The sequence below is a fragment of the Neovison vison genome, chromosome 11 (assembly GCF_020171115.1).
Source record: "Neovison vison isolate M4711 chromosome 11, ASM_NN_V1, whole genome shotgun sequence".
Classification (NCBI taxonomy): Eukaryota; Metazoa; Chordata; class Mammalia; order Carnivora; family Mustelidae; genus Neogale; species Neogale vison.
The window spans coordinates 268460-296449 of record NC_058101.1 but is presented as its reverse complement, the minus strand read 5'-3'; the positions used below and the strand labels follow the sequence as shown (position 1 = coordinate 296449).

Below are 27990 nucleotides of genomic sequence, written 5' to 3'. Positions count from 1 at the left end.
GGGTCCGTGGAGCTCCCACCAGCCTTTGTCAGGCACCTCCTTGCCTTCCTGTAGCTTGGGTTCTGCTTTCCTCTCACCGATAAATACACTCGAAAAGTTCTGTCTTGGGGCTAGTGTATGCCTTTCATTTTCAGAGGCAAGCGGTAACTTTGGCATTTCTTATCACAAAAAATCCATAAGAGAAAGCTGGCAAGCCCAGTGAACTTCCTGGACGGAGAGCTTTTTCTGTCAGAGCCGGGAGGGTGTGACCATCCACCATCCTCAGAGTTCGGCCGTTGAGCTGGACGGATCTGCAAAGGGGAGAGACACACCCAAGTTAGGCCGATTGTGGGAGCTCCACCTTCTCTACAGAAGTCCTGATGTCTTTTTAAGACCAAAAAAATGTGTGACAGCTTATATTATAGAACTCGTGCTTCACTGCTATATCGGGTAAATGTTTGACCCAGATGATCTCTAAGCTACACCGGGAGAGCTGAGTCATTGTGACAGAGACCATATGGCCTGAAAATCCTGAAATACTGACTGGCTGGCCCATTACAGAAAATGGCACACACAGGGGGCACATGACGGAGGTACAAAAAAAATAAACATGATATAACTTCTTGATTTGTGGCAGTTTCATCTGATGGTAAAAAACGGGAAAAGTTCCTGTAAAAGGCAAATAGAGATTCCAAACTGAAGTTAATTTCACAAATTTAACATTAAAGATGGCAATGAAATTTCCTCCTCATAACTGTGTCCATAAACCCTCTAACTCCCCATTCCCCAGGGTGATATGCATTCATTTGCATAGCTTATGTTGTTAAGATATTTTGGAAGAATGTATATTGCTGGAGTGAAACAAAAATAATTCTGTTTCACTAAACCACAGATACCCAAAAAATGTATGTTTTCTTTGAATTCAAATTCAAAACTGAGCCCAAAAAATGTGAAAAATATTTTAAGGACAAGTGTTATTTTGTGCATATTTATTATTATTTAAATCAAATTAATACAAGCTCACAGAAATAAATCCAATACAAATATGGGCTTATAAAGAAAACTGTTGGGTGCCTGGGTGGCTCAGTGGGTTAAGCCGCTGCCTTCAGCTCAGGTCATGATCTCAGGATCCTGGGATAGAGACCCGCATCAGGCTCTCTGCTCAGCGGGGAGCCTGCTTCCATCTCTCTCTCTCTATGCCTGCCTCTCTGTCTACTTGTGATCTCTATCAAATAAATAAATAAAATCTTAAAAAAAAAAAGAAAACTATTAGTCTGCTTTTAGTTCCACTGTAGTTAATCTCATAATTCTAAATGATGCTTACATCTCTATGATCTTTTTCTCAAGTGCTTTTTACATAACAAAAAAATTTTATTGTTGAAAATTGGTTAATGTCAGACTTATAGGTATGTCATATGCATAATACATGTATACACGTAGATCACTTACAGGAGCACCTTGCATATAGCGAGTACTGCAAAAATATCTGTCATCATTATTCTGATAAATAAATATAACAGAAGTAACCTGCTGATTTATCATGACCATTTTTAATATTTTGATACATATTCCTTCATCTCTCTTCATCTTTTTTATGTATATATACTCATATTTTCATTTAGACTACAGTACATGGTTTCTTAAAACTTGATTCTTTTTCCCTGAGCACATCCTAACAGTTGCTCACATACCCCCACTGCATCACTTTAACAGCTTGCTGTATGGGATCCCGGCATGTGAGCATATTAGGATAGTAATTGTCTAGTGTTAGACATTTGGTTGTTTCCAATTTAGAATTATTTTAATTTTCATCTTTAAAAATCTCTCAAACTCAATCTTCCCTAAGTATCAGTCAGCAGAAAAACTGGTTTCCATTTAACCTTGGTTAGCTGCCCAGCTCCGGGCTCTGTGCTTGCAGATGGAAGAGGATAACCATGATTGTGTCAGGGCCCATGAAGCCCGCCCTGCATTTACACTCGGTGCACACGTGCATGAGTTGTTTTAGTGCCTATATCACCCCCATTTTTGGAAGGGATGGGGGAAGAAAGACCATGACCATCATCAGGAAACCACAAACAAAAATAGGCCTTGAAATACATCTAAATGCCAGTAGTCAGAGCTGTTCTGCACGCATTTTGAGACCTATTTTCAAGGGTACATAAAAAAGTTGCAGTTGGGGGGGGGAAGTTGCAAGAATGCTTTAGGACATGCCACAGAGCTTAAAGGTAATCTCCTCATTGTCCATCAACAGTGTTTAGGGTTCAGAGTTCAGATGGTGAAATACAGGCAAGATAATACACCAGACCATCAGGCAACATGTTCAATCAACAGTAAAAGTAGCTAAAGGTAGTATCAATACACTGAGAATAAGCTTAAAGCAGTGGATCATTTCTGCGTTGGGCTGGGTAAATCAGGGTAGAATTTTCTCAAGGGTAGTATCTTGTTTCGTATTTTGAAGTTAGTAACATGGTGACAAGAAATAGTAGACATGTTTGCCAAGTTTCAGATGAAACAGAGCTGAAAGGAATTAGCAAAATTTTGCTGGGCAAAATTTATCTGAGATAAATATAAAATACTGCTTTGATGTTTAAGATATATTCCCTCAAATATTTACTAAACACTTACTACACAGGACCTTTGGTAGACACTATACAAGTTGTTCAACTAAACACAATTTTTTAAAAAGGTGATCATTGTTTAACCCTCTGAGGTCATTAGAATGAGTAAGTGTGCAGGTGAACACTCGGCAAACTAATCTGGGTTACTTTTGCAACATACTATTTTATTTTAATTGATTTCTTAAAAATTTAACAGAGAGAGAGAGACCACAAGTACGCAGAGAGGCAGGCAGAGAGAGAGGGAGAAGCAGGCCCCCCGCTGAGCAGAGAGCCCGACATGGGACTCGATCCCAGGACCCTGAGACCACAACCCAAGCCAAAGGCAGAAGCCCAACCCACTGAGCCACCCAGGTGCCTGTGTGATCAGAATGGAATGGGCTCTGATAAATACAGCAAAGAGAAGAATCATTGAAGAAATTGGGCACATTAAGCCTGGAAAGAACAATCTAATTGTCCTGCAGACACTGGAGCTGTTCTGGAGAAAATTAGGAATTTGGCATTATTCACATTAAGGGCAGCAAACTCAAGTGCCCACAAGAGCCAAGGAATTTATATGTGCAAGTGCAGTAGGACAAGGTCACAGAGATAACAGGGTCACGGCGGGACCAAGGAGAACCTGTCTAAACTAAACAGCCACAATTCAACTCCATCTGTTTGGGAAAACAAGCCCAGAGTTCCTAAAATATCTGTTGAAAATTTTTTTTAATGATTTGCATATTTATTTGGAGGGGACAGACAAAGGGAGAGGGAAAGAGAGAATCCCAAGCAGACGCCCTGCTGACTGTGGAGCCCGACACGGGGCTTCAACTCAGGACCCCAGAACCTGACCTGAGCTAAACCAAGAGTCGGATGTTTAACTAACAGCCAGCCACTCAGGTGCCCCTAGAGTATCTGTTTTTATTTTTATTTGTTTATTTTTAAAAGATTTTATTTATTTGTTCGAGAGAGAGAGCGAGCACAGGCAGGCAGAGTGGCAGCAGAGACAGAGAGAAGCAGGCTCCCCGCCAAGCAAGGAGCCCGATATGGTACTCTATCCCAGGATGCTGGAATCATGACCTGAGCCAAAGGCAGCCGCTTAACCAACTGAGCCACCCAGGTGTCCCTAGAATATCTGTTTTTAAAGAAAAGCTAGAAATCCAGACATTTTCTTCGTTACCAATTTTTAAATAGTAACAACTTAGTAAAGATAAAAATTAGTGCATGCCAACCTCCCTTATCTGAAAAAAAGGGGAAAAAGCCCTCTAAACCCACTTGTGCACGGGCATGAGGCATAGTTTCTGACCTCTGCTGTCAAGGACAGAACTAAAAATGGCAGATGAAAGGCAGAAAGAGACGTTTCCCTTGCCAGAGAGGATGGCTGCTGGGAGAGCGGATCCAGCCGGATCCAAGAATCAAGCAGAGCTGAGTGGCCTGAACGCCCCATCTAAGGTCGGACTAAAATATCTAACACTCTTCCAACTCTACAACTATTACTCTGTGACTTCAGAAAAGCTTTTCCCTTGTCAGCATCAGATGCAAAAGTACCCAATTTAAAAAGTCAGAACCCAAATAGAAAAAAAAAAATGTGTTAACCAAATACGCATTATTTACATTAGGGGGAAAAAAAGGTTTAAATGGCAGGAAAATGGGTAAGTAAACCATGGTATTTTATAAAACATGCGGCCCATTAAAGATGTCTACAAAGGCCATGTACGGAAGGACATTTGTGGGTGTCCTCTCTTTCCCTTTAGAGATTGTATGATTACAGTTGTAGGAAAATGAAGCCCAGGGAAGACATAAGGTTCCAATGTTAATTATGTTTGCAGAATATAGGTCTTTGGGGAAAGCAAGCTTACTATTCTTTTTCAGGTTCTGATGCTAATTATCACTGAAAACCTCACTCAGCAGTTGCAGAGATGGGAGAGGATGGTGAGAATTTTGTAAACTCTTAATTTTTTATGCTCTAGTGTGAGAACAGTCGTGATGAAGACGTCCCTTCCAATATGCATTGGGCAGAATCTTAAAACGTTTGTGGTGCCTGACTCTTCAAGGCTCATGGTCATTTTGGGGTGTTCTGTTGATTATGGTCTTTTATAAGACATATCCAATGGCTGGCTTTTAAAAACCAAAATGTGCTACAACTGACTTCAAATAATCCACCGAAAAGCTACATTTCTGGACATTTTTTTCTTTCTTTCTCTAACCGGATAAAAACACTACCGTCACACTGTGAGAGAGTCACACTCAGCTCCCGTGGTGTAATATGTATACTGACCGCACACCCTTAGTAGCAATTAAAACATAGGTATGTTTTGCTTTAGTGACTGTGTTACCAAGAATTACGTTTTTGTAGAAGAGATCATCTAAATGCCTTGAGGGCATCTTGACCTATCAAATTGTTTCGAAATGCACACTATTCCCTAAGATAACTGCTAACTTGTGTTCATATCCTTCTGCTTTGGACTCTAGGTGAGTTATATGTGTACTGATAAATATTCATAGATAAACTTCCTGAATATTAGGAATTGTTAGAACTTGAAATAGTTGAGTTTTTTTTTTCCCTCCCTTGCAACACCCTCTATTCTGATAAATACCAGTCTGTTTGGTGAAAAGTTTGAAATGAAAAAGGAAAACTACTCACTTGGAAAGCAATCCATCAGGGCCTAAAGGTCTCATGAGGTATTTGTCCACTGGTCTGTCGAAGAGATGACGGGGCAGCTGTAAGCGTTTGGTGACGTTGTGGAGGTTTAAGGCGTACAGAGTGAGATCTCCTTCTTTATACCTCGGGCTAAAAACAAATAGATTGACTCCCTAAAAACATTTATCTAACTTAAGCAATTATGAACTCAATTACAAACATAATCATGGATACTAAGTATTAGTCTCTGTAATGATGCTGGGCCTTTTTATCCTTCCTTTCATGATTAGGGTAGACAGCTAACGTGGGCCTGTTTGAACACACGATTGAAACTGCTGCCCCTCATGCTACCATCTTCTGGGTGAGAACATTCTGAGGTCTTTGCTGCTTTGTCAGGCTGAGTTGCTAGGAAGCTAGTCAGCCCAACCCTATTCAAACCTAGAGAGGTTAAATAATAAACAACAAATTTTGTGGATTCCTAGGAATTCAAATTATAAGCCATGTAAACAGGAGCTTTTCCTAACCTTATGATAAAACTAAAACAAGTAAGAAAATTAAATCTATGGGCACTTTTCAGAATTTCCATCCAAACCATTCTCTTACTTCCTAGTGGGTCCTCAGTATTTTAAGAGTTCCCACTCACCAGAAATCTGGGTGGCTTTATTTTGACTAGAATTATTATTTTACTATCATCCTATCAGGAAGAGCACATTACTGAAAGAATCGTTAACTGGTAAAGGGTGTGTCACATACTTACTGGTTGACATTAGTGCAATGAAGGTATACTCGAAGTTTACTTCTGTCTGGACCTTTCACACTTGCCATAAACACGTTGGTGCCCACCAATTTCTTGAACAGAAGAGATAGCCAATAATCCTAGTTGTGGTGGTTGGGTAGAGAAGGAATAAAAATAGATTTTTTTAAAAAGATTTTATTTATTTATTTGTCAGAGAGAGAGAGAGAGGGCACGTGCACAAGAAGGGGAGTGTCACAGGGAGAAGCAGGCTCCCCACTGAGCAAGGAGCCCAATGCAGGACTTAATCCCAGGACCCTGTGATCCTGAGCCAAAGGCAGATGTTTACCCCCAACCGACTGAGCCACCCAGACATCCTCCAAAATAGATCTTTACTTAAATTTCTTTATTTAACAAAAATAGCATGAGCAAATAGTTAATCCTACAAAGATTATCCTAGAGTATTTAAATGACTATATCTTTTTGATCCATGTTCCCACCATGAACCTGAAGGCAGTTTCTTGTTTGCTACTTTTTATCATTGGAAGACTATATCTGCACAATTCAGAGGGCCATGACCACTAGGGTATATACCTCAAGAATGTAATTCATTGCTGAAGGAGTTTAAATATTCTTTATTGTCTATCATCCAAGAATTCAAAGCAAAGCTGAAAGCAGAACTTTTAGATACACGTGTATACACACACACCATGTTTATTTTTATGTTTTACCATAAAACATGTACCAGTTTATTTAAGATATCTACCAGTTTATTTAAGAGATTAAAATAATTTCTGTTTTTTAAGATTTTTAAAAAATTTTAAGTAATCTCTACACCCAAACTGGGGCTCAAACCCATAACGTGAGATCGAGAGTCACACGCTCCACCAACTGAGTCAGCTAGGCAGCTTTCAGATAACTTTAGAACCTTATAGCCCCCTTCCTGAGTAAAGTAATGGATGAGGCAATGGTCATTACTGGCTATCACGATAAAAAACAAAACAAAACAGAGAGAGTGAGAGAGGAAGAGCGAGAGAGGGACAACCAGACATTGCGTGCCTCTTGCCTCTTGTGGGAAGCATGTGGCATCTCCTGTGTAGAATCATTGCAAACCAAAACAAAAACCAAAAATCTGAATGAGCTCAAGCTTCTAGGTCTAACTGCCAGTTTACAAGAAACAGAGGAACTTGCTAAAGGATAGCACGAGAATGAATTTAGCAAAATCCAGAACATGGGAAACACTATAGAAAAAATTATCTTTCTTTAATTAGCAAATTCCACAGGACCAAGAAAGGGATGGGAGGGGAAACTTGCAAACCAACAGACTTAAGAACTATTTCAGTCAAATGCAACACATGGACCTTGTTTGTATCCTGATGTGAACGAGCCGACCACTAAAAATATTTGAGACGATAAGAAAAATGTGCAACGCCCACTCACTAAACACTCCGTGATACTGAGAGCTGAGTGGGAGTACTGTACAGTAGGGTAATACCGTACGTTTGTGTAAAGGAGATACACACTGACTTATTTACGGATACAGTGATACGGCTGAGATTAGCTTGAAAGTAATGCAGTGGCTCGGAGGTGAGGAGTGGGGAGGACTAGAGACTGAACACGAGTGGGGATTTATATGCTTTTCTCTCTACTCTGAAACTTTCCATAATAAAAATTGTGCCTTTTTTTTTTTTTAAAGAACGCTACTCAGTTTATACCCCAAATCTTCCTTCTTCAGCTGAGGAAATGTAGACTCAACAGGGCAATCACATTTTGTTTCTCTGCTTACGTTCAAATTTTTCGTTCACTGGAGAGGAGTAGAATGAATTAAGCGTTTACAAAGGAGATCTGACTTCACTGTGGTTTGGTGACTGTTAGAGTGGGAAGCATCTGGGCCTCAGAGCTGGGATTTGCCTGGGGTTCTACAGTAACTTGGGACAGTTGTGTGACCTCCCCTAATTACCCAACCTTGTCTCAGTTTGAACTCCCTCATCTGAAAAATGGTTCCAAGACACTGCCTTGCCAGCTTCCAGGATGACTCTGCAAATCAAACATGAAAAGACCTGTAGGGGGCCTGGGGGTCTCATTCAGGTGGGCATCTGACTCTTGGATTTCAGCCCAGGTCATGATCTCAGGGTCGTGAGATGGAGCCTGCCTCGGCTCCTCGCTCAGTGTGGAGTCTGCCCAAGATTCTCCCTCGCCCTCTGCTCCTTCCCCTTCCATGCCCGCGCCTTCTCAAATAAATAAATAAATGAAGTCTTTAATAAAATAAAATTAAATTGAATTTTAAAACCCCATACTACATTCCAGGTGGCCCACATTAAAAACATTATTCTGCCTCTCGGTTTCTTCTTTGGGGACACACAAGTATGAAAACCGATGGTCACTAAGGTTTCCTCCAATTCGTCATTCTGCGGATTGGCCACCTGCTGAGCTACCCAGAGGACTGACTGTTCCCGGGGGCTGGTACCAAGTGTGTTCAGTGTACTCCGGGCTATCGCGGCAATGGGGAGACGACGGTCACTTACAGGGAGAGGTTCGAAGTTTTCCGCCACTAAGTGGTAGTTTCCGGCCCCGAAGAGCACTTGCCTCATTACCACCTCTATGCCCATCCTGGCCGACAGGCCCAGCTTATCCAGCCACCTGGAACAGAGTGCGGCCCAGCTCGCTTCAGGTTTGGAAACCAGAAAAACCCAGCTCTAATTACAGGCTATTCTGATGGACTCATCTATGTGGGAGGAATTGACAGGAAGTCAGAACAGTGCTAATGATTATAAACAAGCCATTCCAATGACATGCAGACTGCCCTTCCCCAGCATGTTCCCACCCCCGAGCATGATAGCAAACCCTCGAATACTACTAATATGCCACAGGAGTTTCTTTCAGGGTAAGAAAACATCTGCAAAGCAGAGTGGACAAATTCTCACCCTACAGGCAGTCACTCCCCACTCCAGGCCCACGTGAGGAAGAAAATGTTGAGGAAGAAAAGGCAGCTTGGAGTCACCAGGAGTAAAACGTAAAGCCAGTAGAATCACGCCTAGACTTCATGACTATCTCCTTGCACGCCCTCCATCTTCAGCTAACGGCAAGACAAACATCTTGATTCTTAACTCTCCACCTCATGGCCCCATGAGAAAAAAGGACTTGTTCTTTATTCTGGATTCACAAGAATGAGGTTAGGAGGGGAACAAGATAAAAATCTCTGTGTGGGGATATAGAACTATTGATTAAGACGGTTGATCGCGTTATGGAATGTAAGTAAACCAGTTGTTTAAAGGCATCAGGTCTGTGGTGGCTGGATGACGTGGGGAATTTAGTTACGTCTTCAGACTCACCGGAGGCTCCCCTGCGGTGACCTCACGCTCCGACTCTAAGCGCCTTGCGAATCTATGAAGAGAGGCGCTCTGATGGTCTCTCTTGGAGGATGGAACCCTTGGCGTATTTATGGGCCATAATTAAGGAACAGCACTTCTAAAGCAACTCATTCATTCAGTGATTAATTTGGGACACCCGTTCGAGATGTCTAACAAACATGCGTAAACACGTTCTTGCAAAATCTGGCATGAGTTATGGGTCTCAGCCATAAAAACCATCTTTGATCAGTTTTTTGGTGATGAGCTGCTTCAGCAGAAGCTGTTTGATAAAGGGCTGGGCAGACGTCGCAGCCTGTCCCGCGGTGGTACCGATGCACTCACATGAAGCCGGCCACAAAGGTGTTGGACAGCAAGGGCGCTCCCCCGCCGTACGCAGAGCTCGTTTCTCCTAACCAAACCTTCTTGTGGGGTCGGGTCTCCTCAACAACCTGCGGACAGGAGAGTCCCCATTGTATTTGCGAACAACCGACCAGCTGTGGTGCTGCAGATTAATGATGCTCAAAACCTTGTATTCCCAGACCGATTTGTCCACTACGGTGACACAACATGTTCGTGGCCATTCAGGTCTCGGGCAGTTTACTTTTGTTAGAATACTCAGTGTGGAAGGAGTTTAAATCATCCCCTTCCTATGGCCTTGGAGAGTTAATTCTACCAAAGGGCTATTGGAAGTGTTTTTAATTTTTAATCAATACACATGGGTGAGGTCTGATGCTCAGGGGACTGAAGGTGAGCGAGTCAAGGAAAACATGGAACCATGTCCACGGACAGAACGAGAATCGGTGAGACCACGGAATAAAAACTGGCTTCGTGGACGTCCCTCCTCATCTATGGTTTGGCCTTCGGCAGTATATGTCACCTGTGGTCAGCTGTGGTCTGGAGGCAGATGGCTCTCCTTCTGTCCTGTCACCAGGAGGCCACTAGTAGCTGAAGGCCACGTTACAATACGTCTGTCATGCGTCTCACTTCCTCGCATGTCGGAGGCATCGTCTCATCTCACATGTCCCAAGAAGAGTGAGTGAGTACAGTAAGGTGTTTGGAGAGAGACCGTATTCACATAACTTCCAGTGTAGTGCAGCGTTAAAACTGTTCTGTTCTATTACTATTGTTGTTAATCTCTTACTGTGCCTGATTTATAAATCAAAGTTTATCATAGGAAGGCACCTATAGGAAAAAGTATTTATAGGGTTTGATATTATCTGTGGTTCCTGGCATCAGCTGAGTGTCTTAGGCCATATCCCTTAGAGATAATGGATCTCTCTCCTTTAGGGGAAAAAAAAAAAAAAGACTGTTACCTGGAAAACTTTTTGCACAGATGAAGTAAAAGTGTCCAGCACATCAGGGTTTAGGAAATCTTCTTTGGTAGCAATTCGTCCATTCAAGTAGTAGCTAAGTCATTCAGAAAATATTCAGAACAAAATAGCAAACCTGCTTCCTGCTCTTAAGTTAACCGGCCATCTGGCTCTCCCTCCGACCTCCCCCACCCCGCTGGTACACGCACGAGTATCTTTAAAAGGCAGCAGTTCCAGCAAGAAGAGACCAAGATGGAAGAGGATCCATTATTCTTTCCGTTTTTTAAAAGATTATGTTTATCTATTTGACAGAGAGAGGGGGGAAAGGGAGAGTGCAAGCAAGGGGAGAAGCAGGTAGAGGGAGAAGCAGGCTCCCCGCTGAGCAGAGATCCAGAAGTGGGCTGGATCCCAGGACCCCGGGATCCTGACCTGAGCTGAAGGCAGAAGCTTAGCGGACTGAGCCCCCCACCCCCCACGCCGGCGCCCCTCAGTTATTCCTCTTGAAAAGACTGGAAGTGCAGGTGCTTGTAGGCTGCCTGTCCTTTGGCAAGCACACTGATTGTAGCTACTTCTCTGCTTCATGATCTCAATGATAGTGTGCCTTGATCTTACAGAGACTACCACATTATTTAAAATAAAGTTGAAATTTTTGTTTTACTAATATTAAAAGACTAGTACAGTGTTGCTTGAGAGATTATTTGTTTCTTACTTGAACTATGTCAATTAGCAGTTAAATGGAAGTAATTTTTTTTTTTAAAGATTTTATTTATTTATTCGACAGAGAGAGATCACAAGCAGGCAGAGAGGCAGGCAGAGAGAGAGAGAGGAGGAAGCAGGCTCCCTGCTGAGCACAGAGCCCGATGCGGGACTCGATCCCAGGACCCTGAGATCATGACCTGAGCCGAAGGCAGTGGCTTAACCCACTGAGCCACCCAGGCGCCCCATTTTTGAAGCTGAGTAGTAAGCGCGCGCCAGCTTCACAGCCCTAAGAGCAGGAGGCGTACTTACTGGTGCCATGTGACCGAATCAATCACTTCGCCCCCAGCCTTCAGGAAACTAGAAGAAAAAGTCTATTATGACCTTTACTTAATCTTCATATGCACAGGGTTTTATTTCCTAGATATGGTTACTGCCTTAGCCTCAGGCAAACACAAACTTCCTAACTCTGATACAAATTGTACTGAAGGTTCCACTGGCCCTCAGATCCTTGGTATTCGGAGCCCGTAAATGTCTCCTCTTTTGGGAAAACATCTGCTTCGGCGCAAATGGTTTAATAAAAGGCGCGCTATTGAGAATTCTCCACCAGAGAGAAATACTATTTTTACAAAGAGTAGTTCTGCTTCCTCTAGTTCCTACCTCCTCAGTATCTCGACAGTCTTTCCGCGGGGCTGGCCAACATCAGGACCATAGAGATTTGAAGTTTTGAAAGTGGTTTTTTCTAGAAGTTTATGCAACTTGACAAAATCTTCTCCTAACTGCAATCCATCGATGAAAATACCAGCCTTCTTGCGGAAACTGTTAGGTTCTGAAAGACAGCAGTTCTCAAGGTAGTCACGTACCTAAGAATTTTGTATTTGAAAACAAACTTAAAATGGCATACAAAAGCACAAAAACATTTCCCAGTTACAAAAACTTAGAAATCAAAGGCAAGGGGCTCCTGGGTGGCTCAGTCCTTGAGCCTCTGCCTTCAGCTCAGGGCATGATCCTGGGGTCCTGGGATCAAGCCCTGAATCAGGCTCCCTGCTCAGTGGGAAGCCTGCTTCTCCCTCTCCCACTCCCCATGCTTGTGTTTCCTCTCTCACTGTCAAATAAATAAATAAATAAAATCTTGAAAAAAAAAAAAAGAACTCAAAGGCAAGAAAAGGAAAACCCTGCATTATGAAAAAGATATTTCAGTTAAACACAAATGCAATTGACACTACTAAAGTGTGAGGGAGTATTACAACTTATTATTATTAAACTTATTATTATTATTAAACTTACTATTAAACTAATGGATACTTGGGGAATAGTCTACATCCAGTATTTAATAAAGTGATTTCCTTAAAAAGGAGAAAAAGTTTGGGTAGGAGGGAAGACGTTGAAAAACTGATTTCTACAATGCCATTAAAAGCCTTATGGAGACTGTTTATTCACAAATTGTCTGTGCAGGTGAGCTGGGAAGCAGCCAAGCTGAAGACATGGGAGGGAGGCACAGAAGTGTTCAGTCTGCTTCCCCAAACACCTCGTGCACGCTCTCTCTTGGTCCCTTCTCCTTCTCTCTGGAAAGCAGACCTTTTCCTTGCAAAGGGGGCCCAGGAAGAGGGAAACATGACGGCATGGATCTTGTACCTTCCTCCGAAGAGCAGAAGGAGTGGGGGATGGGCATAGCAGGAAAGGAGGGAGGGAGGGAGATAGACAGATGGGTAAGGACAGGTTCAGGTGACCCATCATTCATGTGGTTGCTGTTATCCGAAGTCACTCAACATCTCGCTAAGGTGCAATCCCCTCTGCCCCATATTGTGTTCTGTGCTTCCCTTGCCAGTTCCCTTCCCTTCAGCAACCTCGTCCCCAGACAGACATCACTATAGTCCATGGCACTACAGACATGTGTCTTATTTGCTTGCTATCTCGTCGGTCTGGCTCCTCTAGAACGGAACTCCCAAGAAAGCAGGGACCTTGCTCTGGAGCCAGACTTTCTGAGTTCAAATCCTAAGTCCTCCAGTTGTTAGACCAGCATCACACAGCTTAAATAGCTAACTAATAGCTAAATAGCTAAACTAAACTTAAGTAGCTAACCAAAAATTAACCAGTGTCTCTTTTGTCATCTGTAAAATGAAAGTCATAATTGTATCTGCCCCAGGGTGGTTATAAAGAGAAAATAATACTTATGAAATGTGCAGAACAGTCCTAGAATGTAGTATGTGCCCATTGTATTACTGCATCTCATTTCCCATTTTAGTATCAGTTCCATCGGCTCATGTTTAAATGAATGCGGCTAATCACTAGTACTTCAGTTAGAATTTACAAGTTCTTTGCAAAAAGTGAAGAAGGAAACCATCGGGGGCTTGGCCCATTCTGTACTAGGAACTTGTAGCTTGAGCACAGCATGATGGTTGGGCGCGAGTTGCTGAGATTTAACTGACACATGAGAAACAGAGAAAGAAATGGAGAGGTAAGGGCCGCAGTGCTGCTGCGTGTAGCCTGCCGACCGTCACAGGGTTAAGCGATCCTGAAACTCGAGTGAGCCCGGGAGCTGTGGGAGTGTCTGCGTCCAGCCAGTTCTCTTCAGCTCAAGCGTGACATAAAGTAGGATTCACAGCAGGTTCTGGGATACGTAAAGGACTGTTCTGCCATAAGCAATTCCAAAAATTGCGTTGTTGAGCACGGCTACAAGTGTGCCAAGCCAGAAGTATATTTGCTAATGTTAAGAAGAATGTCATAAATAGGAACAACTAAGCCAAAGGGGAATCTCCTTGCTAATAAAATGTTCCTGGGGGCACTCACCATTGCCTAGTTCCCAAGAAATGTTATAATTCTTGGAAGAGCAATAGTCCAGGAGCAACTGAGCATTGGAACTGTTCCACTGCAAATCCGCTGTTCGTAGTAAAGCGTTTAGCCCAAAGATCAAGTCCAGTCCTGAGCAGTTTGCAAAAGAATACAGCATGTCCACGGAGCTTTCTAGAAGAAAAATATTGCAAATTAATGGCTGGGTCAGCACTACAATATTGAAGGCCTCTAGATTTGTTCTCCAGCGAATTACTATTTTGGTTGTTAAACTGAAGGAATTATAGTCCTAATGAGTGATGACTATGATTATAAATACGAGGCAAATTTGACAGGCAAATTAAATAGTTGAAAATCAATAGGACTTCATTTACTTCAGCCATTTATTCAACTTTCCATGCTGAACCACGTAAAGTATCAGAAACTTAAGTCTGGCCCTCAGGTTTTGTTCAAATGACCTCAGGGGAACTCAAGCCCAGGCCAGACAGTCAGTCATTAGTCAACGTAAGCCACACTGTTCATAACTGAAACATCTCTGCTCACAAACTTAGTCACAAAATATTTTGGTAAGTTTAACTATATTTAAAACATTTCTTTGGAAAATTCAGGTATTAGGTTTATTAATCTTAAATAAGTAAAATTTGACATTAAAAAATTGGCCTAGGGCAACAGATCTGTGGATTCTAAACAACGTGCCAAGACATCCTGGCAAGCCTCAAGAAATTTAGCACACAGCTGTCAGATTTAGCAAATGAAAATACAGACAACTAGTTAAGTTTGGGCTTCAGATAAACGAGGAATAATTTTTATTCTATGTCTATGCAATATTTGAGAAATACTTACAGTAAAAAAATTAATTTTTCTCAAATTCAAAATCAACCAAGCAGCTTATTCACACAGGCACCACTGGATCCTTTTTTTTTTTTTTTTTAAATGGAGAACTGCTTATCTTTTTTATTTATTTATTTGACAGACAGAAATCACAAATAGGCAGAGAGGCAGGCAGAGAGAGAGGGGAGAAAGCAGGCTCCCGGCTGAGCAAAGAGCCCGATGCGGGGCTCGATCCCAGGACGCTGGGATCATGACCTGAGTTGAAGGCAGAGGCTTTAACCCACTGAGCCACCCAGGCGCCCCAACCACTGGATCCTTTAGATGCACAAGGGAAACATCAGCTTTGTTGGACACAACAAGAACTATTACTAGTAGGTTCTTGGACCTGACAACTTAATAACAGAAACTCTTAGGTATTTACATGGGGCTAGGAAAGATAAATTTAAAATTAAAAAAATTTAAAAAAATTGGAGTCACTTAAGTGCCATAAAGGTTTGGGAACTTTTGAACTCAGCTTTTCTAATCATTGGCTACTCTAAAGTCACTTCTTGAGAGTGGCAACAATGTCCGTTTGAATATCATCTTCAAGTTGGGTATGATATGCACAATAAGCCTGTAATTTTCACGTATATTTAGAGTTATTTGTTGACTGGAGATCCACTCTTGAGCTCTCCTCGTTTAAAACAATCTAAGTGAGTTACTGGGCAAGCGCCGTAGAGCGACCCTCGGTGTAATATTGCCAGTGGAGGCTGGCGGGCAGGAACATCCCTCGCGAGGCGTTTGAGGTGTGTTAGGTGTGTGCTCTGTCACCCACATCCGCAGAGCCTGTCTGTGATCACGCAGTTACGGACGGCAGGGTGGACAAGCTCTCCAGTCCTTGGCCCAGCCTTCTACCGGATCCTGACCATGGCTGGGAAGGCACAGAGCCTTGGGACTGCTGAGCTCTCCCCAAACTGCCACCCTCATTTTCCCTCGAGGAAACTGACCCCCCAAGGAAAGGAGGTGCTTTGCCCAAGGCCGCCGAGCTATTTGGTGGCAGCGTCGTCACTAGAGCCTGCTGTAAAGGGTGACTCGACTGTCCTGTCACTGTTCCAGGTTGGACATCCATCCTGCAAAACCGCGCTGCAGGAAGTCTCCCGGACCAGGAATCCCAAGGCCTGAGCTCCAGAACACACTCCCCACTTACAGACACAGTGACGGTGTCCCTGTGTGACGGTGTCCCTGTGTGACGGTGTCTCTGTGTGACGGTGTCACTCTGTGACGGTGTCCCTGTGTGACGGTGTCACTCTGTGACGGTGTCGCTCTGTGAAAGTGTCGCTCTGTGACGGTGTCACTCTGTGACGGTGTCCCTGTGTGACGGTGTCCCTGTGTGACGGTGTCACTCTGTGACGGTGTCCCTGTGTGACGGTGTCCCTGTGTGACAGTGTCCCTGTGTGACGGTGTCACTCTGTGACGGTGTCCCTGTGTGACGGTGTCACTCTGTGACGGTGTCCCTGTGTGACGGTGTCACTCTGTGACGGTGTCCCTGTATGACGGTGTCACTCTGTGACGGTGTCGCTCTGTGAAAGTGTCGCTCTGTGACGGTGTCACTCTGTGACGGTGTCCCTGTGTGACGGTGTCCCTGTGTGACGGTGTCGCTCTGTGACGGTGTCCCTGTGTGACGGTGTCACTCTGTGACGGTGTCCCTGTGTGACGGTGTCACTCTGTGACGGTGTCCCTGTGTGACGGTGTCACTCTGTGACGGTGTCGCTCTGTGAAAGTGTCGCTCTGTGACGGTGTCGCTCTGTGACGGTGTCCCTGTGTGACGGTGTCCCTGTGTGACGGTGTCACTCTGTGACGGTGTCCCTGTGTGACGGTGTCCCTGTGTGACGGTGTCCCTGTGTGACGGTGTCACTCTGTGACGGTGTCCCTGTGTGACGGTGTCCCTGTGTGACGGTGTCACTCTGTGACGGTGTCCCTGTGTGACGGTGTCCCTGTGTGACGGTGTCACTCTGTGACGGTGTCCCTGTGTGACGGTGTCACTCTGTGACGGTGTTCCTGTGTGACAGTGTCCCTCTGGGACGGTGTCCCTGTGTGACGGTGGCTGTCTGCTCCACCTCAGCTGCGGGTCCACGATCCTGGACCTAGCACCGGGAGGTGTCTACTCACAAAACCGAGGTTGACATGACATGAATCAAAACTCACTGTGAACCATAAAAACCTTCACAGATATTAGGGACTATCACTACCTAGTCCCTCTGTGGCATTTTCAAAAAACCTAGAATGCTTGCATTTCAGAGTATTTATTCAACTCATACTGGACTCTTTGTCTATTTCATTTTTCCGAACGCACTTGGAATGTATATGGCTTAAAATTCTATTATATGCTTCCTACAGCAGAATAGTAACATCTCCAAGAATAAGGGCTAAATATTACTGAGTTGGAATCTACTCTTTAAAAAAAAAAAAACAAAACAACAAACCCAGTCAGCCTACTCTGTCCTCAAAATAAGAACAATATGAAAACTCACAGCTAAGGGGCGCCTGGGTGGCTCAGTCCGTTAAGCATCTGCCTTTGGTTCAGGTCATGATCTCCGGGTTCTGGGATCGAGTCCCGCACTGGGCTCCCTGCTTCTCCCTCTCCCTCTGCCTGCCTCTCCCCCTGCTTGTTTCTCTCTCTCCTTCTCTCTGACAAAGAAAAAATAAAATTAAAAAGAAAAGAAAACTCACAGCTGATTTTCCAGTTCCCAATCATTACCCTTATTGTACAAGAGGTGGAAAGATCCTGGGACAAGGATAATCTAAAGGACACACTAAAACTGGCACCGATTCTGTCCTTGGGGCTATGCCATGTCTGTTTACTTAAACGTGTCCACTTGCAGTGGGGAGTGGGTGATGGAGGCGGAGGAGTCAGGTCATGGGGAAGAAGGAGAGCAAAGAATTAGCTCATGAAGTATTTGAATAAGGGTGTTTCTTCCTACAGTCACACCCGGAATTACATCTGTAACACTGCTTCCTTTCCCAAAACGGGCTTACACAGGTTAGTCTCGTGACAAATGTTTTTGTCATCTTCTACTTAAGAGAAACCCATCATCCAATGGGTCGTATAATTAGAAAATTTACCTATATCTTCGAGGACACCTGATTTAAGGGTGTGGGCCACTGACTAAGCAATTAGTCAGTGCCGTGATAGACACATTTGAGGACAGTGACTGTCCTTGCCACCACAGACCTCTGCAATCTCCTCCATTGGACAATGCCAGCTCAAGCTCCTCAGGCGTTACCAACCTCAGCCGTCAGGGCAGAACAATGTGTGGGAACACCTACAGGCTTCTGAGATACTTCTCCCTATAATGAGTTGGTGTCTACAATAAACAAAGGACATTCCTATCTATGTTTCTAAGACATGTATGTTTAAATGAAGAATTTCAAACCAGGAGTCAAACATTTCCAAATATAAATAAACTATCCATATTTGTTAAATATTTTAGCCATAATGATGTACTGTATGGTGACTAACATAATTTTTAAAAATAAATACATACTTTAGCCAATAGGATGGCTGCAGTTATAATGACCTACTTACATAGTTAGTGAAGGAATTTTCTTCTGGTGTAGGAACTATGAAGGTCCTAGTCCCAGAGGCAGGGTAAGATGTGGAAACCTACCATCTTGATTCCAGAAAGACTGTGTAAGGTAGGAAACTGATAAACTGGTATAACATTTAAAATGATGCAAAATAAAGTAGAAATCAATAGATTACCTAACACCAGGCAGTCCTCTCTTAGCAGACCTGTATTGTAATGATTTATTATAGGTGACGGCTTACTGCTATGGGGCTCTTGTATTCTTGTCATTCCCTTCATGGGATGGAGACAGCCCTGCATTATGCAAAATTCCATTCAATCATAGATCATGTTATTAAAGTGTCAGAGTTGTTCACCTTTCCCCTTTAAAATACAATAAATAATTTAGAGGACTGCATTATCTATTAACATGTAAACCATTTTCTGATTTCTTAGGTGTCACATCTTTTCTGTACTTTATAAATAAAAAATATTTTTAAAAACCCACTAGATATGCTGAAATCCAGATAGTATACAGTAAACCCTTACAAAGACAAATAATCTACCTCAACAATGTGCTCTTAGAGATGCCGAGTGACTCAAATTAGCTACAAGATAATTTATTTTTCAAAAATTAAAAGACAGTTGTAGGGTATCTGAGCAGGTTATTCCCTTAACTGAGACCTGGGGAACATCATCCCTTAGTTGGGTCTAAAACAGCAACTTGCCGATAGAAATATTTTTCATAGGTAAATAAGGATCGCTTGTTTCAGTTGTTTTAAAGCCCTACATGACAACATTATCCCATTCTGAAGAGTCGATAACTGTTTCAGTGAATGGAAATAAATTCCTGGGTCATCAAGCTAGGTCTGTGTCTGCAAAGCCAGACAGAAAGAAAAAGAAAGAGATGCTTGATGGCCAGCACTGTCCGCTTTGACTCGGGCTTCCATTGCCTAATGGTACAGCAACTTGTAACAGGGGTTGCTTTGGGGAGAAGAGATGGAATGGATGACGATGTGTGAATGGTTTTCACAACTTGCTCTTTTTTCCCCTCAAGATTTATTTTTATTTTTAAGTAATCTGTACACTCAGCCTGGGGCTCGAACTCCCAACCCTGAGACAAAAGTCACAGGCTCTACTGACTGAACTAGTCAAGCACCCCATTATTTGCTCTTCATACTTTTGTATTTTATTCTCACACGTGGAATGTATCCATGTCTTCCCCTGGCTTCCTAGTTGCTCAGAGCAGTAAAGTCATTATCAGCTCGTGAATGTATGATTTCTAGATTTTACTTCATGGCTAATAGGCAAAGTCAGGGGAAGAAACAAAAAAATCAGAAGTTTAGGGTTCAAGATTTCCCATTAACTCTTGACACAACCGCTACAGGGCTTACATGCTTCAAGCCCAAGTTCAAGCTACCGTGTATTTTGGGGGCGGGGACGTCATCTCTTACTTGAGTAAGTGCTGTTCTTGAACTTCTCCTGAAACTGTTCTCTGAGCAGCAATTGTTCCTGGAGGGGCCACGCCGTCTGCAGCCTCGTCTCTACATCAGACGGGATGGATCCAGACTCGCAAGGATCTACAAGTGGGAGGAACAGTGTAGAGAATCTCTTTTCACAGGGGTAAGGCTGCAATCCCATACATTTATTTTATTACCTATTTATGTGACTGAAGCAGGATAATTACGTTTCTGGTTTTTAGGTATGAGGTCAGAGAAAGATATACTCTGTTACACACGTCAGATTTGCTGGCTAATCAATCACCACACGCACGCACGCACGTGCGCACACACACAAACACACACACACACCCCAAAGGGCAGTTTTCCTAAGAAACATTAGACATATCCTGGACAAAGATACACTGGACAAAACTTCAAATTATTTAACAATTCAGAAAGCTCCTCAGAAACTTAAAATTTCTAGTCAACCCCACCAAAGAAAACATAGTTTAATTCTCTTAAGATTCACTTTCAAAATACACAGAAATTGGGGCGCCTGGGTGGCTCAGTGGGTTAAGCCGCTGCCTTCGGCTCAGGTCATGATCTCAGAGTCCTGGGATCGAGTCCCGCATCGGGCTCTCTGCTCAGCAGGGAGCCTGCTTCCTCCTCTCTCTCTCTCTGCCTGCCTCTCTGCCTACTTGTGATTTCTCTCTGTCAAATAAATAAATAAAATCTTTAAAAAAAAATACACAGAAATTTGTTTTGCTGGACTCTATCTGCTTCATGATGATTTCCTCTTGCCATAATGGTGGGACAGGAAATATTGATTTGGCTTTTTTTCCCTTCAAATATGGTATCCTCAACGCTTCTGAGACCACAACATGGACAACTGGACAAGTCAACCACTATGCTGTCAGGCAGATCGCGCTTCTTTATCACAAGGCAGCAGAGCTGCTCGGCGCTGGCTGCCAGGGCAGGCTGACCCGCCAACAACTTCCTTTCTGGAAAGCTGCACTTTCTGGCCTCTGGCAGCCTGTGCCTCGTCCATCCTTGTGCTCAAAAAGATGTTTCAGAAGCACTTGACATCCCCCACCACCCACCACATATACACACAGGATGAGGAAAATGATGAGTAAAGGAGAGTTTCCTGTCTGAACTGAAGAGACCCTACAAACACACATGACTGATGGGAATGGTCAAGTCTAACATAAATTATTCCAATGTGTCGTTTTAAGAGAATTCTCCCATTTTTTTCACTTTTTCTAATTCCTCTTCTATCAAGTTTAGCCCAATTACCAATTAACTGTTCTGGACACTTCCTAACTGAGGAGAATATGTAATATTATCCACTAATATATGTGCATACATCATTATAATTCAACTATATATACAGCATACTTTTCATAATTGCTACAATAATGATTGAACTTCCACTTGATGTCTGCGTAGCACTTATGAAAGATGTAGGGCAAATCCTCGTTGCTCCCTAAAGCAGGTTCTCAGGGGGAGCCAACAGGCTTCCAAATATCAGAATCACCCGAGGAGCTTGCTAAACTCATAACCTAAGGCTGGAACACAGAACCCAAGTACTTGAACACACCCCAGGGGACTATGATAGTCCACAAAGTTTGACAACCACTGCCCGCCAAATCAAATCGTAAAATTCGTTCTAAGAAGCAGAGCGTATCTCCACACCCTCCTCTTGTACCTTCCATTCACATTCTATTTTCGGAATAAATGGGTTTCAATCCATTGCTCGTGTCTTCAGCTGAAAATACTCTTTTCAGTGTGACACATTTCTGTCCCCACACTCCCACCAAGCAGCTGTGTCCTTCAGCTACAATTATTGTTCTATTTACAGCACAATTAACTCTCAGGTACGCCCAGCACAATTTTTTGTGTGAGTCTCATGTTCCTGAAAACATTGGGAGGAGGAAACCTGCCCCCTGATCCCCCCTTTTGTGAGAGTGCCTCCTTGGGCAGTCCTGGATTTCTTACTAATTGTTAGATGTCAGCCGGAGCACGGCTCTGAGAACATTCAAGATTGACTCAAGTGGATTAGAACATATTGTGAATCTTTAAAAGTTCACCGTGGTTGACTTGAGACTGCCAGTAACTCCTCTCTTCAAAGGTTGGTTCTTTTTGGGGATCGAAAATGAGAAAGTCCGTCTTGGTGCCACCAAATCGTAGGTATGCCGGAGACAAACCTCTTGCCAAAGTGCGGAGCTTCGGAGAACTGTTAGGAGACAAGCAAGAAACTAAAGGCATGTTTTCCAGGACAATCCAGTCAAACATGTTCACTCTTGAGGTGGATCTATCTCTTAACATGTAGCTGTATGGGGCCTGGAGGGAGAAGTCCTAACGCTATACCAGGGAAGTCTTCTCAGTTTGACTCTTTCTCCGTGCAAGGTCACACGTCTAGGTGCCTGCGGGCGACTTGGAGCTCTGACTCTGGCAAGAACTTATATTTTCGTTTGACAAGTAGGACAATGTTCAGAACTTTCAAAACACTCATAACCTTTTATGATTGATGGAGGGAAAGAGGTTAAAAGAATGGGCACTGTAGGAAAGAGGACTCTGTGTTTATTTTATTTTATTTTTTTAACTTAATTTTATTTTTCTAGTGTTCCAAGATCCAATAGTACATTAAGAAGATTATCCACCATGACCAGGTGGGATTTATCCCTGGGATGCAAGTTTGGTTCAGCATTTTCAAATCAATCCATGTGACAGAACAGATCAGTAAGAGAAGAGAGAAGAACCACATGGTCCTCTCAATTGATGCAGAAAAAGCATTTGACAAAATCCAGCATCTGTTCCTGATTAAAACGCTTCAAAGTATAGGGATAGAGGGAGCATTCCTGAACTTCATCAAATCTATCTATGAAAGTCCCACAGCAAATATCATCGTCAATGGGAAAAAGCTTGCAGCCTTCCCGTTGAGATCAGGAACACGACAAGGATGCCCACTCTCCCCACTCTTGTTCAACATAGTATTAGAAGTCCTAGCAACAGCAATCAGACAACAAAGAGAAATAAAGGTATCCAAATTGGTAATGAAGAAGTCAAACTCTCTCTCTTCGCAGATGGCATGATTCTTTATATGGAAAACCCAAAACTCCACCCCCAAACTACTAGAACTCATACAGCAATTCAGCAGCGTGGCAGGATACAAAGTCAATGTGCAGAAATCAGTGGCTTTCTTATACACTAACAATGAAAATACAGAAAGGGAAATTAGAGAATCGATTCCATTTACTATAGCACCAAGAACCATAAGATACCTGGGAATAAACCTAACTAACGAGGTAAAGGATCTGTACTCAAGGAACTACAGAACACTCATGAAAGAAATTGAAGAAGACACAAATAGATGGAAGACCATTCCATGGTCTTGGATCGGAAGAATAAATATTGTTAAAATGTCTATACTGCCTAGAGCAATCTATACTTTTAATGCCATTCCGATCAAAATTCCACCAGCATTCTTCAAAGAGCTGGAGCAAATAATCCTAAAATTTGTATGGAATCAGAAGAGACCCCGAATCACTAAGGAAATGTTGAAAAACAAAAATAAAGCTGGCGGCATCACCTTACCTGATTTCAAGCTTTATTACAAATCTGTGATCACCAAGACAGCATGGTACTGGCATAAAAACAGACACATAGACCAGTGGAACAGAGTAGAGAGCCCAGATATGGACCCTCAACTCTATGGTCAATTAATCTTCGACAAAACAGGAAAAAATATACGGTGGAAAAAAGACAGTCTCTTCAATAAATGGTGCTGGGAAAACTGGACAGCTATATGTAGAAGAATGAAACTCGACCATTCTCTTACACCGTACACAAAGATCAACTCAAAATGGATGAAAGACCTCAATGTGCTCCGGCTCCTGCCATGTAAGGGAAATCACATGTTTCAGAGGTTTCGGTATTAAAGACCTTTTTGTTTGTCTCCTTTGCAAGGGAGCGTTTTCTTGTTTTGAGAATACAACGGAGTCTGACAGGAACCAGAGCTTAGACGGCTGTAAGACGCGTCATAAATACAGAACTGACCAAAGGTACACGCTTCTAGCCCCCATGGGCGGCTGGGGGGGCGGCGGCTGGGGAGGTCAGGGGAGGGGGAGGGGGGAGGGGGGGGGGGGAAGGGGAGGGGGGAGGGGGAGGGGGGAGGGGGGAGGGGGAGGGGGGAGGTGGAGAAGGAGGTGGGGGATCCATGCCACCAGGACCGTATGGAAATACACACAAAGACCCACATCAAAGCAGCCGCAGGTACTCTGCTCCCGGAGCAGCTTGTGAGGGGAAAGCGAAGTCTCGGGCATTTCAGTGTTACCTTCTGTGTGAAAATAAGCTGCTTCTCCCGGCCCCGAAGAGGCCGCCTTCTGGCACCGGCTGCTGCGGGCTGACAGCCAGTTGTGAGGCTCTGACGAGGAGCTGTTAAACTACGGGCGGTTTGAAATCACCCGGGGTAGGAGTGTCATACCACAGAAACCAGAAAAATCAGGGAAAAGAAGAAAAGAAAAGAAGAAAAAAATCGAACCCAAACCGTCTCCCTTCTTCCCCAGAGCCAGTCGCGGAACGGCTCGGAGCGCACAGGGCAGCAATTCACGGCCAGGAAGCCGGAGAAACCCCTCGGGAGATTATGTGACGTGGAGAGAAGGCCCAGGCCAGACGTCGGAGGGACAGCAGACATCGAGGACGAGCCAGAGAAAGGGGGGACGAGGTGTTAGAGAGGTGGGGAACCCCCCGAAACCGAAGTGACCCAGACCCGAAGGGATGAGAAAGTTTCATGGTCAGCCTCGCCAAACGCTTCCAAGAGACTCCAGAACCGAATGCCACAGAGTGGCGCCTTCAACGGGGAAACCTACTCTCTGACGGGAGTGGAGGCCAGAAACCTGAGACCGAGTGTGGGCAAGGCCAGGCCACCTCTGCACGTCCGGGGGAAGGGCCTGTCCCAGGTTCCTCCCGGCTTCCGGCGGCTCCCTGCAGCCCCCTGCAGCCCAGGCACCCACCCTCCGGTCTCCACACCCCTTCTCTCTGCGCATAGGCGTCTCCACATTTCCTCTTTTTGTAAGGACGTGGGTGGGAAGGGATGAGGGCCACCTCCATTCCACTACAACTAGGACTTTTTTTTAAAAAAAATTATTTTTTAAATTTCTTCTCAGTGTACCAGAATTCATTGTTTTTGCACCACACCAGTGCTCCATGCAATCCGTGCCCTCCATAATACCCACCACCTGGTTCCCCCAACCTCTCACCCCCCGCCCCTCGAAAACCCTCAGTTGGTTTCTCTGAGTCCACAGTCTCTCATGGTTCACATCTCCCTCCGATTTCCCCCAACTCCCTTCTCCTCTCCGTCTCCCCATGTCCTCCACGATATTTCTTATGCTCCACAAATAAGTGAAACCATATGATAATTGACTCTCTCTGCTTGACTTATTTCACTCAGCATAATCTCTTCCAGTCCCGTCCATGTTGCTAGAAAAGTTGGGGATTCATCCTTTCTGATGGAGGCATCATACTCCATTGTACTTTTTTTTTTAAAGATTTTATTTATTTAGTTGACAGAGAGAGAGAACAAAAGTAGAGGGAGCTACAGGCAGAGGAGCTCAGCAGGGAGCCTGACACAGGATTTGATCCCAGGACCCTGAGATCATGACCTAAGCTGAAGGCAGATGCTTAACCCACTGAGCCACCCAGGCGCCCCTCACTACAACTAGTTCTTAACTAATCGTATCTGCAATGACACTATTTCCAATTAAGCTCACACACTGAGGTAGAGGGGTGAGGACTTCCGTGTGTGAATTGTGGGGGCAGCACCCAGGAAGGCAACCCACGACGGACACCAGACAGAAAGGTGTTCATTGGATTTTGCAATAAAAGGTCACTGGTGCGGGGTGCCTGGGTGGCTCAGTGGGTTAAGCATCTGCCTTCGGCTCAGGTCATGATCTCAGGGTCCTGGGATCGAGTCCCGCATCGGGCTCTCTGCTCAGCGGGGAGCCTGCTTCCTCCTCTCTCTCTGCCTGCTTCTCCATCTACTTGTGATCTCTGTCTGTCAAATAAATAAATAAAATCTTTAAAAAAAAAAAAAAAGGTCACTGGTGATGTTGGAGAGATGGACTTTGTGACACAATGACAGGAACATCATGGTCGCAGATCGAGGAAGGAGTGGGTGGTAAGGAAGGCTGCCAAGGGGAGAAGAGAGGGCAGTTCCCGCACAGGCACACGTGCGGAGACGGGAAGCACTTGAGGGGGTTTCCACATCATGAGGAAGGACTCAGTCCAAACAGAGAGGTTAAAGACCAAGGAGAGAACAGATGACGGACAGAACAAAGTCCTCGGGGAGGCAGGAGAGGACAGAGAGTAGAGGCGCACTGGCCTGAGGACAGAGAAAGGAAGAAAGCTAGACGCGGTCGCGGTATGTGTGCAGGTTTGGTGGAAGAAGAGGAAGTTCTTGTCCACTGACTTCACTGGCTCTGGGAAAGGGAAACATGGCCACAGGCGGAGGATGGTGAGGCGGAGGTTCGAGCCGGGCTTGAAGGAAGCGGAGGATGAGAGACGCAGGGAGATGAACGTGCCCGCGGTCAGGCACAGGGCATTTTTGACTGGGTCGTTGATTACTTACCTCCGGGAAGAAAGCCGACTGAAAAGATGCTCCTTTCCAATTCTAGAATGTTCTATCACTGTGTACCCTATGTTCTCTAATAGCAAATGTGGAAAAGAGAAAAACCACATCTGTTTGCCACCGAGGGACACCAGAACCATGCCGTCTGAGGAAATCTGCTCAGGCCTCCGTTGAACACCTCCGAGGTCTGGGCCCTGATTCTCCCACTCTCCAGCGGGGCCCTGCCAAGCCACGTGTAACAACCAAGCCACCATCTTGGTGGAGCTGGGAATCAAGCTGGTGTGGTCTGACCTCCAGTGTCCTCACCACTAGGCTACCTGCTTTTCTTTACAGAATTAACGAGCAAAATCAGCAATGGCCCCTGACAGCGAGGGCACAGGCAGGAGAGCACACAGGCGTTTGCCAAAGAGAATATTCTCGGCTGTTTGGGCTGGTTGTGGTGTGGCCATCTCTGGAGGCTCTCATGACCTAGATGACCTGGGCCCGTCCCTGCAGCATCCCAGCCGGAAATCAGCCCTTACTCATGGGGCAAGGGCCAGTGAACAAGCACGTCTGTCTCTCTCCGGCGAGAAAAAAAAACTACAGCTGGTTTTTTACATGCATCTCATGTTGGAAAAATATCTTTTTATTCAGGCCCAGGGGTTCACTGCAATCGTCTCCTAAGTCTTATTTAGTTAATACTTAGATTTAAAAAAAAAAACAAAACAGTATAATACTGGAAATCTCTCCTTTGTACAGCTTTGCTGAGAAGCTAAAACTGCTCTTCAGAAGTTTATTTTAAAATATATAAAATTTATAGTTTATACACACACACACACACACACACACTTATTTTCCCTTGAGACCTTTTTCAGCTTTTTTTTTTTTTTTTAACCTTCCTAACAGTTTACGAGACGGAAGCCTGGGCCGCGATCTAACCTGTCCTGCACCTGTCCTAACCGGCTCACAGCCCTTCAGGCGCACTTGCCTGGGTCCGCTCCTCCAGGCGTATTTCTGGGGCAGGTGGAAAGTTTCCTCTCCAAACTGCCCGTCCTACCTGGCCCTCGGGACGGCGCTCCGGCAGCACCTGCTGGGTGCAGGGAGGCGGGACAGCCGTTTGGGGGCGGCAGACCCGGGACAGGGAGGGGGGAGGAGGGGGAGAGACGGAGGGAGACCGAGCTTCGCGGGCGCGGATGTCAGGAAGGCAGGACAAGGGGCGGACAGGCCGGCGCTTACCCCAGGAAGGCGAGGAACCGCGGGTCCGTGGCCAGGTTGGCGTCGATGGTGAAGGACAGGAAGGCGGGACTCACCCGCTGCACCGGCCGCTCGGTGGCCAAGTCCAGCTCCACGGCGTCCTCGGCCCGCGCGGGTCCCGCCAGGGCGCCCGGGGAGAAAGGGCCGAGCGGCCCCAGGAGCAGCAGCAGCGGCGGCGGCAGCGGCAGCCCCAGCCCCGGTCTCCAGCGCAGCAGCAT

General features: G+C 44.7%; 1 protein-coding gene across 2 annotated transcripts; it reads right to left on the bottom strand.

Moving 5' to 3' along the window:
- HPSE (heparanase) lies at nt 1-27990 on the bottom strand. Of its 2 annotated transcripts, none has more exons than XM_044224753.1 (12): nt 27755-27990; nt 22002-22147; nt 19924-20049; nt 14094-14267; nt 11964-12132; nt 11616-11663; nt 10611-10704; nt 9640-9746; nt 9280-9331; nt 5972-6090; nt 5218-5364; nt 1-290 (listed from the first exon to the last, which is right to left on the bottom strand). In XM_044224753.1, exons 1-12 carry the CDS (start codon nt 27988-27990, stop codon nt 131-133), a joined length of 1578 nt encoding a protein of 525 aa, XP_044080688.1. In that variant the 3' UTR covers nt 1-130. The 2 variants fall into 2 exon arrangements, with proteins under 2 accessions (XP_044080688.1, XP_044080687.1); XM_044224752.1 differs by lacking the exon at nt 9280-9331 and adding an exon at nt 8473-8587.